At 35.9% G+C, this 11,223-nt stretch overlaps 1 protein-coding gene across 1 annotated transcript; it reads left to right on the top strand.

The window, feature by feature from the left end:
* The first annotated feature begins 1,054 nt into the window (after positions 1 to 1,054).
* On the top strand, positions 1,055 to 10,539 carry LOC147517503 (protein BONZAI 3-like). The gene is made up of 16 exons (XM_086589669.1): positions 1,055 to 1,433; positions 3,595 to 3,642; positions 4,254 to 4,402; positions 4,506 to 4,554; positions 4,658 to 4,714; positions 5,235 to 5,414; positions 5,531 to 5,665; positions 5,895 to 5,956; positions 6,047 to 6,146; positions 6,255 to 6,369; positions 6,460 to 6,536; positions 7,181 to 7,318; positions 7,989 to 8,153; positions 8,261 to 8,374; positions 8,511 to 8,607; positions 10,118 to 10,539. The coding sequence occupies exons 1-16, from the start codon at positions 1,257 to 1,259 to the stop codon at positions 10,264 to 10,266; spliced, it is 1,812 nt and encodes a 603-aa protein (XP_086445795.1). The 5' UTR covers positions 1,055 to 1,256; the 3' UTR covers positions 10,267 to 10,539.
* The last annotated feature ends 684 nt before the right edge of the window (positions 10,540 to 11,223 follow it).

Below are 11,223 nucleotides of genomic sequence, written 5' to 3'. Positions count from 1 at the left end.
ATATTGGTTTTAATAGCACGGTGATGGTGGTGGTAGTAGAAATGGTGGATGTCTTAATAACACGGTGGTGATAGTCTTAATAGTATGGTGGTGGTGGTAGTAGAGGTGATGATATTGGTTTTAATAGCACGATGGTAGTGGAAGTGGTGATGATTTTAATAGCATGGTGGTGGTGGTGGTGATAGTCTTAATAATACAGTGGTAGTGGTGGTGGAGGTGATGATGGTGGTGGTGATAGTCTTAATAGTACAGTGGTAGTGGTGGTGGAGGTGATGATGGTGATGGTGGATGTGATGATGGTGGTGGTGGTAGTCTTAATAGTACGGTGATAGTGGTGGTGGTGATGGTGGTGGTGGTAGTGGCGGCAGTGGTGGTAGTGATTTTAATAGTTTGGTGGTGGTGGTGGTAGGCGGTGGTGGCTAAGGCAATGAAGTTATTTGGAGAATAAGATAATGAAAAGAGAAAAAGATAAAAATGAGGCTAGGGGTATATAGATGAGGGTGTTTGAGTTATTTTTCAAGTTATAAGACTTATAGAATTGAAATAGATCTAATTTTAGAGCCTCTTATAAGACATTTCTAGTATAATGTCTTTTATAAAAGGCAAAAAACAAACAAAAAAAATATCTAAAATCACTAGGCCACATATTATAAGAGGTTATAAGAGCTCAAAGTCTTATAAGAGACAAAAACAAATGCCCCAAGTGTCTAGTATTAGTCAAGTATTTTACCAATTAATAAATTCCCGCAAGAGACTATTCCTCGACAAATTTAAGGTAGAATGTTCAACAACCTTGTTGAGAAACTCATTTCCAGGCGTCTCTGCTGAGATTACACATGCCATGCACATGCAAATGCAAGCGTGCAGCAATGGAACTAAAAGTTTTGTGACTCCTCTACAGTCTACACCACTATATTATTATATATTTCTTCTCCTAATAATTTTAAACTCAGTATTTTCTTTACCTACTACTAATTAAATTAATAGTTAGTGTGGCTAACACTTGTCATTGTAGCTTAATTATTAAAACAACTATAATTCCTTTATTTCGCAGGTGGATTGAGCAGCTGATCGAACGTGGACGGTTAGGTGAACCAAACAACCATAGACCATAGTGTATAAGAGAAATAGGAGATACTCTATCTAGAATTGCATGAACTTAATACAAAAAACACCCGTGAGACTCCTTTTAACTCACCACCACCAAAATACTTATATTATTAAAAAAAAACAGTTGTAGAGAAAGAGAGAGAAAGATGGGTGGGTGTTTTTCAGATACAAGAGGAGGACAGCAAGCAGTAGGAGGAGGTGTTCATCAACCTACTACACCGTTTAAAAGAGGAGATGGAGACAATAATAATAATAATAATAATGATGCAGTGGACATGTTCTTTAGATCTCGTGGAATTACCGCTCTTTTCACTTCACTCGAGGTACACTGTTAAAATTAATATTTGATTACTTTTCTTTAAAAGTTTGCTTACTAACTATTTGACGTTTGTCTTTACCGAGTATTGACTTTTCTTATTTTTTGCTTCCTCTTGTTGTTTACGTGAATTGTGCTGTATAGAAAACGTGTATGATTAGTTTGTATATATAGGTGGGTTTTAGATTGAGAAGTTGAGATTAGGAATATGCTAAAGATAATAGCACTTGCCAACTTTTAACATGGATATTTTATGGAATCCTGGATAGAATGTTTGTTAATTTATGTCTAACACACTTACTAGGGAATCTCTACTATTAGGATTTTCTTACGACGGTTAGAATGGGATACCTGTAAAAGTTGAGACTGATATGTTGTTTCCTGTCCTATCTGCAAATCCTTCCAATCATCGAGTATATATAACTCTTTTTGAGTAATTAATCATAAGGTAAAATCTCTACGTACTATTCAAGTTTGTTCTTAGAGTCAAATCCAAAGAGGAAATAACTGGATCCGTCACCTATCTAATACTAGTATATGCCCTGTGCCTTAAAGGCACTCATCAGTGGGAGCAATCGACAGAAATTAGAACAATGATAAGCAAATCTCTGTAGAGATTATGACAATTTAGAACAATGAATATGAGCTAAAAGGTCTCCACTTTAATTCCAGAAAAAAACAGTGGTAATGGATAACCGGTTAGCTGCTTAAGGTTAACTCGACCCTGGGACCTGTCATTAACGGAATCCCTTAACGGACTGCTAGTACAAAGGAAGTTTCACAATATGTAGGGGAATTTTATTAATGATAACACACATCTCTAGGAAGGTTATCACACAACAGCCATTGGATGGGGATTTAAACCAATATGGACTGTCCTTTGTATTAGGCTAAATGTAAGTACCAATCTGAATCTCTTCTTTCTCGATATAATTACCACGTTGGTCAGGAAGAGAAGGTTAGACAGTTTGCGTGGTCAACAAAGTTGAGCTTTTATGATGGTGGTGGTAGTGATGATTTTTGAGAAGGGGAACACCATCCCTCTTCTTAAGGCCGGAATCAGAATCCGACATCGATTCATTGAAAGAAGTTTCGCATCCCTTCTCTGACTTGATTATCTTTCCAAACTAACGACCTTTGGTGTTTGATGACTTGAATATGGAGGAAGGGAAGGAAGTTCATTTCTTTTTGAAAGAGTAAAACTATTGCGACGATTGTAATTTAAATCGTAAATTCTCCCATAGCTGTGATCGGCATGGTTCTTCGATCCATGAAAACTTTAATGATCCGGCGGCAATGATGACTCTCTTCTTCTTCTTCAATAATACTCCATAACAATATAATTTATTAAAAAGTTGGAGAACTTTTTTTCGCATGAATAGTGCTCGGTGAACAGTACTGTACACAAACCCAGTGTTTTGGGCATGTGATGAACAGTAGTCCGTTGTGAACAGTATTTCGGTGAACAGTTATTTCTGCAAAATTCTCACAAAAATTGATCAGTTATGATACCAAATTTGATGTAACTTGTTGGAGCTTAAACATCAATTAAGCTCCAACAATACTCCATAACAATATAATTTATCAAAAATTTGGAGAACTTTTTTTTGCATGAAAAGTTCTCAGTAAACAGTACCGTACACAAAACGGTTTTGTGTACGCGATGAACAGTAGTCCATTGTAAACAATGTTTCGGTGAACAATACCCGTGAACAGTTTCCTCCAACAATGGGTAAACATCAATTAAGTTTAATGAAAGAAACACCTAATACTAGGGTTTGAAACCTTCAATTTGAAGAAGAAATAATATTCAATAAAAACCAACTAACAAACCATATTCCTAATTCTGGTAACCAAAATAAAAACCTTACTAACTAACCTAGATCTAATACAACTAGGAAACCAATGATATTAAGCTATTATTACGAATTTAATAAAATAACCAATATCCTAATTTAGTAGTCATGCTCATGCATCACAACATCAATGTGTTTCTTGTCAAATTTTGTTTTTCTCTACCTATCAAATGTAAGGTTAACTTCCTCTTAATGCCATATTCAGCAATTTGATGGTCCATGTATCTTTTTCTTCCAATCTTTGATGCCTGTTGATTTTATTTACACATTGTTCAATTTGATGGTTTGCATAACATATTGGCTTGATTGCAGCTATCTTTCACTGCTGCAAAGTTACGTGATATGGATATATTATCCAAGGTATGGCTCTCCGTTAATATAAACTAGTTAGCTTTTAAGTGTATCTGACATTATTTGCTCTTAGTTGTTGCTGATTTCATCTGTTAAAATTGATCATGTTACTTCATTATCCTTGCTTGTATGCTATGGAATACTATGCTTTCTTATTCAAATATTGTTAACCGAATCTCCATTCTCCAAGCATTGCACAAGTGTTTTTATTATCATTGTCCTTTTGTGGGGTGGGGTTGGGTTGCTTTAGCTATGTTTATCATGCACCTTATTTTTCTTCCGGGTTATATGCTACCGACTTCACTAGAGAGGTATTTCTAGCGAGTGATGTTGAACATCGCTTGTATCTTCTTTTCAGTTGGATGTTGTATGACGATTGTTATTTTTTGGTAGCCTTCATAAATTTCAAGCCATATTAGTGGTCCAATCCCATATTTTTAGGCCTCAGTTTTTTCTATGTAACTGTGTCACATCAAATTTTCCTTTCTAACCAATTTTTTTTCTATCTTTATTGGTTAATCAATGAATTTAATTTATTGCGCATTTATACTGTCATGAAGTATATATATCCCTCAGTTGAATTAGTGCCATTATTATGAGTTCTTTTGATTTTTCTGTAGAGTGATCCAATGGCAGTAGTTTATGTAAAGAGCCGGACTGGTACACTTGAGGAAATTGGCCGAACAGAAGTACTGATGAATACATTGGATCCTGTGTGGATTAGAAAAGTATCCATTGATTATCATTTTGAGACTGTTCAGCCACTAGTGTAAGATAGTCTTCCTTATACAATCTGACCTCATCTCCTCAGTAGGTTTAGGTTTTAACCGTTTTATCATTTTTGTTAACTTATTTATGCTTCTTGCTCACAGGTTTCACATATTCGATGTTGACACCAAATATCACAGTTTACCTGCTAAGGTATCTCCAGCTTTACGTATATTTTTCTTTTTCTTGTTGGGATTCTTCGACTGTTTAAAGTTGTACATGTAAAGCCTCAAACAGATCCTTTATATACTTGCAGGCGCTGAAATTGGACGAGCAGGATTTTCTTGGAGAGGCTAGCTGTGTTCTATCAGAGGTAAGTTACTTCTGATTTTTGGGAATTCACTGATGATTTTCCCACCTTTTATTTGATTTCAGAATAATTCTCAGGATATTTAATCAATTGTCTAAACCTCCAAAAAAAAACTCTAGGCACTTATTTATGTTTCTGTGTCAAAGTGTGCAAGACATGTAAATTCTCGCTCGGCGGACACATCGTGTGCCTGCTGTGATCAACGTAGATCTTTACATAATTTTGGAGGGCATTATCAAATATCAATGACTTGACTTTGGAGGCTGTCAGCAAACAAGCGGGTGTCACCTTGCCCTCTCATCCGGGCAGCTTCTTGTCCTCTCTGTCATGCTTTTACTCATCCAAGCTTCCATTCTTGGTCATACTCTTTGCAGTCTGTTTGCCTCTGTGTCTATCCTTCCTGCTCGAGTCCCAATTCACGGCCTTTACATGGATTCATCTCTTATTACTTTAAAGGCTTGAAGACAACTGAGCTTACTGTATTTTGTTTGTTTGATTGATTGTTTGTTTATTTGGATGCCAGATAGTGACAAAACGTGATAAGAGTATGACACTAAATCTTCAAGGAAAGAATGGGCATAGTGGCATGAAAAGATTAGGCACAATTACTGTCCATGCAGAGGAAACGGTTGCTTCAAGGCAAGCTGTTGAGATATTATTTCGTTGTTCAAATCTGGAAAACAAGGATCTTTTCTCTAGAAGTGTATGTACTTTAATGCCTTTATATAAATACCATATACAAGTGCACACTATTTGCAGTATAGTACTGTACTCCTATTTCCCTCCATTCTGATATATAATCTACTGTCCATAATGTAGGACCCATTCTTAAGAATATCAAGAATTGTAGAGTCTGGAGCTTCTATTCCAATATGTAAAACTGAAGTGGTGAATAACAACCTGAATCCGACTTGGAAGCCTGTATCCCTTACTATGCAACAATTCGGAACCAAGGTATGCTTTTCTCTTTCTTTAAATTTTAAACTATATGGGACTAAATTTTAAATAGCAATGAGAGCATAAAATGGTAAGAAGCAAAGAAGGGGGGCGGGGGGGGGGGGGGGGGTGTTGTGGAACTGCCATTCACGAAAGACTTGTTATCACTGTGGGCAAGAAGTCCTAACCACACACTTTAAACTGTCTCCTTTTTATATTTCCTTCTTGACACTCTCATTTGATGCAGGATAATCCCTTAATCGTTGAGTGCTTTGATTTCAACAGCAGTGGAAATCATGAACTTATAGGGTAAGCAATGTCAATTCTCCCAGATACACTATTTTCTGTTGTTTTGTGGTGTGAGCCTAAAATTGTAGTTTTTATGACTTGTGTCATCAGAACACTTCAGCAATCAGTAGCGGACCTGGAGAGACTTTACAGGGAAAAATCTGGAGTGAATTACCAAATCCCTTCGTCTGTTCGGAAACAGCATATGAAGGTGGTCTGTTGTTCTCTTCTTTTTCTTCTTCTTCTTCTTCTTCTTTTTTTATTAAGTTGTTTTTTCATATCTATGTTAACCCTACATGGGGTCCAATTATGTGTACAGACGTTGAAGGGCCAACTTTTCGTGGATGGGTTTTCGGAGAAAACAATCTTTAGTTTCTTGGACTATATTTCCAGCGGATATGAGCTTAATTTTATGGTTGCTGTTGATTTCACAGGTATATATTAATAATCTAGAAAAATATAATTTTAGTTTATTGTGATGTTTTTCTTGCAAATAACATTTGTCTCCTACTCCTTATATGTAGCTTCAAATGGAAATCCTCATCTCCCTGATTCCTTGCATTATATTGATCCTTCTGGCCGATATAATGCTTATCAACAGGTGAGTTTTGTCGCATCAATATCCTCTCCATTTTGAAAAGAACTATTGTATATTTGTATACTGTTGGTACTTTTTTTTAATAATATCCATAAATAAGTGGACCCGCCATCAGATACTTAGTCATCTCCCTTGGAAATTGATTTGATAATAGACTGTTCTAACCATCATTATGGAGATCTATTATCTATGCGCCTACTTAGGGCAAACTCCTTTATGATCTTCCATTCAGCCTAATTCGATGGGTAGAAAAGGTTGCTATGAGAATGGTCCAAATTAGGATTATTTTCATTGGCCTTATATGATCAAAAGCTTATGGATTTTCTATTAGTAGGGCCTGCCTTGAGCAAATAACATTGAGGAATGTTTGTGTGTGTGGTCCAAATTAGGATTATTTTCATTATGATCAAAAGGCAAAAGCTTACGCTTTTTCTATTAGTAGGGCCTGCTTTGAGCAATAACATTGAAGAATATTTAAGTGTGTGCATGTGTGGTTCGATCCAATTGCTTTTTCAATCCGCCCTGTTGATAGAATCCATTGAGTGAACCCAACCTTGTGCGTGCGTTCCTGGATTTCTTTTTGTGCAGTATTACAGCAAGATCTTTTCAATATGCTAATGTAAAATTTCGATGATTTTCTTCAACAGGCTATCTTTGAGGTAGGGGAAGTCATACAGTTCTATGACTATGATAAACACTTTCCTGCTTGGGGTTTTGGGGGTAGGACCAAGGAGGGTGTGGTATCACATTGTTTCAACTTGAGTGGAAGTGCCAGTAATCCTGAGGTAAGGAGATTTTTCTATATAATTTAATTTCATTGTGCAATCATGTATAAATGCAATGTGTTGATTTCACCATTCACGAGATTATGGAATTATGCTTTCAACGATTCATGCCTATTTTCTTCAATATCTTCCTCTGTGGTGATGGTTAGAATGTCTGGGCTGTGTTGAGAACATTTATGCTAGTCTTCTCAAGACCAACCGATACTAATCAACAAGCCACAGTTTACAGATGTCGCTTTGATAGAAATCAAAACTATCCAAGAGAAACCAACTTTGTCCACTATAGTTACGGACTGCTAATGTCCTAATACAAATCTGGCGAAGATGCGACACCAACACTGGTTCATAAAGCTTTGCAGTCATTTGCAAGATCTTAAATATGGGTGGGTCGATTTTCCTAATGCAAATACTGGATCCTAATCTGATTGGTTGTCAGTGTTGGTTCGCTTGTCATGTGATGAGTTGCTTAAGACAGAATTATTTCACAGGGATTGGGAAGGTGTAATTATATCCTAGTATGAGTATTGTGCTGCCACCTTACCCGATGTGCTCTATTCATTGAGCAGCCAAATTTCTTAATCAAATATAGAATGAGAACTTGTTTGAAGTGGTGATGCTCCTTGGCTTATGGGTTGTGGACTGTTATTTATTGTTTTCCTTTGCTTTGTAGGCTGAAGGTGTGAATGGAATTATGGCTGCCTATGCAAGTGCCCTACATAATGTGGCTCTTGCAGGGCCCACATTGTTTGGCCAAGTGATCAACATGGCTGCTAATATTGCTAGCCAATCTGTTTCTTATAACCAGAGAAAGTACTTTGTCCTGCTAATTCTTACGGTAAAGAGAATTTCCTTCTTAACCATTTTTTTGCTAATTGCTAGCCAATCAGTTTCTTATAACCAAAGAGTACATTGTGTTTAATTTTTGTTTGTATCTTTCGATAGGATGGAGTACTTACAGATCTTCAGGAAACCATAAATTCTTTGGTGAAAGCATCTGATTTACCATTGTCGATTCTTATAGTTGGAGTTGGAGGGGCGGATTTCAAACAAATGGAGGTAAGTTTAGTATCATGTTATGACAATGATCTAGTCCTCGTTGTCCATTGTCATTACAGTGAGATCATGAGCTCCATTTATTTTTTTGTGGTGGTTATTATTTACTTTAAATGTTACATCCTATATGTTTGAGCAGATCCTAGATGCTGATGATGGAAAGAGGTTAGAGAGTTCCACAGGTCGGATTGCTACACGTGATATTGTGCAGTTTGTTCCAATGCGTGAGGTGCAAGGTGAGTATTGACTCCTGTAGGGTATTGTTACCACAATCTCGCCTTTTATCATTGCTTCTGCTAAACCTTGTTGTAGTAATTGATACAAGTGCAAATGATCTTAAGATTTATTAACATGAACTAATAATTTATCAGAGACTGACTCTTCAGGACAGATCGGGGGAAAAGTAACTCCCAGAACCAATTTTTTTTTTAATCACTCACAAGGACCGGGTAGATCAAAGGTCAAGTATACCTTTGACGCAAAATTAAAAATGGCTCGGGTAGATAAAAAGTCAAGTATACCCCTAACACGAAATAATAAACGGCTCGGCCCAACCGAAACGACCCAGTGTATATAGTATGAACAATCATTGTTCATATCCCAAATAGTCATTGTTCATACATCAATCTGAGCTATGAACAATCATTGTTCATACCTATTTGGAGTATGTACAATCATTATTCATACCTCAACACAAGCATGAACAATCACTGTTCATGTGAACACTCATTCTTCATACCTATTTGGAGTATGAACAATCACTGTTCATACCTCAACATAATGTATGGTCAGTAGGAACACCTATTGGAGTATGAACAATCACTGGTCATACCTCAACATAATGTATAGTCAGTAGGAATACCTATTTGGAGTATGAACAATCACTGTTCATACCTCAACATGAGTTATGAACAATTATTGTTCATAAGTTCATACCTCAACATAATGTATGATCAGTGATAACACGTACTGGAGTATGAACAATGATTGTTCATACTATGAACAATCATTGTTCATACATTAACATAATGTATGAAATATGTTCACCTATTTGGGTATGAACAACTATTGTTCATATATCAACATAAAATATGAATAAGGCATTGTTCATACCAAAACGACAGAAAGAGTGAAATTGGAAGATATTAATTTCAAATCCGGACTATTTGTCCTTGAGAATTATTTTCATTGGAAAATTGTCTTTGAAAGTAATTTAAAAAAAAAAAACAATAGTTCTAAGAGTGATTTTCATCCGAGAATGGGTTTTGGGACCAATTTCTCGTAATTTATAATTCTATGGTGTCCTGTGTGGGCTGTGGCTATTGGTCAAGGCTTGAGAGGTTGCTCCGTTTTGGTTTCCATTCCCACCTTAACTAGGGAAAAAGGGATGTGAGGAATTAAAGATAGAATTTTTATAATAAAAATAAAAGAATAATTGCATAGACACAGAGAAATATGATAAATAAACTCGATCTCACAAGATATATGTTGTGACTTGTGATACTATTCCTCATTTAGTACGAGGTTAAGAACTAATTGTTAAGGCTCTGTTTGGTGTGAGAACAAAAGCAACACAGGGTCAGCAATACCTGTGTCAAGTCTAAGATACTGACTTATAAAGTGTAAAGAAATGTTTTCTAACACACAAATCAAAACATAACTTTAAGTAGATTTTTTATGTGCCTGTTTAACCTTTAAGACTTGTTACAAATTTGCTTCTCCAACGTGGTGGTATTCTGTGGACAGGTGGACAGATCTCCGTGGTGCAATCTCTCTTGGAAGAGCTCCCAACACAATTCTTGACATATGTTCGTAGTAGGAATATCAAGCCACTTAATACCAGTGAAGGTCAAACCTCTGGTGGCCAACATCCAGTTCAAGGCGTTGGAGCTTAATAAATCTGAATTCACTTCCTACGTTGGATGGGGTTGCCGTTCATCATTTTTTACTGTGCAAAATGTAGTTTAGGTCAATGTGAAGTCAGCCAATTGCATATAGTGATAGCTCATACTATGACAGAGTGCTAGAGCTCCTGACCATTCTTTTAGGAAAGGGGGCACCCATTTTTTTTGTAAAAAGTCTCCTAATTCTTAATTGAATTGACTAGTTACCGAATTTCTAAATGAAGTAAAAAGGGTAAAAGCCTCATAATTCTTGATGCTTACTGATATTTTAGTGTTTTGTTTTTCTAGCAGTTCTAGAGTACGCAAGCGCGAGCTGCACCTATACATAGGCATGAGGGACCTTGATTGCACTACTTCTTGGGGCAATACACACGCACCCCTGCTTGATGAGTGGCTTAGATTCTCGCGCACACCTCTCTCCTGTGCACAGTAGATTTTTTCTTGTTTTTCCATATATTTTTATGAAGATAGCTAGAGTGCAAAAGGAATAACCAAACTTTACATATATATATTTGCAAATTTTGAATTTGATATATGCTCAAAGTAATTCTGACATGATACACAATCACACACGGTACTATTTTATGTTTTAATTATTATTATTATTATTATTATTATTATTATTATTATTATATATATATATATATTTTTTTTAGCGAATTAACGTTTTCATTATTGTCAAATTCCGAATTTGTGACTATAATTCTTAGTTTTAAAACGCAAATACCTTTTATACACTCAGCCATTTTCATTTTAATCTTTTCGCAGGACTAACTCAACAAAGAATGTGCTTGTTAATATCATTTGAAGTCTAATGATCTATATGCAAAGGTTATCGAAAAAAATAATAATAATAAAATAAACGGAAAATTCCTGGATCGGGCGTTGATGACTAACTCAACAAAGAATGTGCTTGTTAATATCATTTGAAGTCTAATGATCTATATG

The sequence above is a fragment of the Coptis chinensis genome, chromosome 2, assembly GCF_015680905.1.
Source record: "Coptis chinensis isolate HL-2020 chromosome 2, ASM1568090v1, whole genome shotgun sequence".
In the NCBI taxonomy this organism is placed as follows: Eukaryota; Viridiplantae; Streptophyta; class Magnoliopsida; order Ranunculales; family Ranunculaceae; genus Coptis; species Coptis chinensis.
Note: the sequence above shows the minus strand (reverse complement) of the source record. Positions and strands in the feature narration are given on the sequence as shown.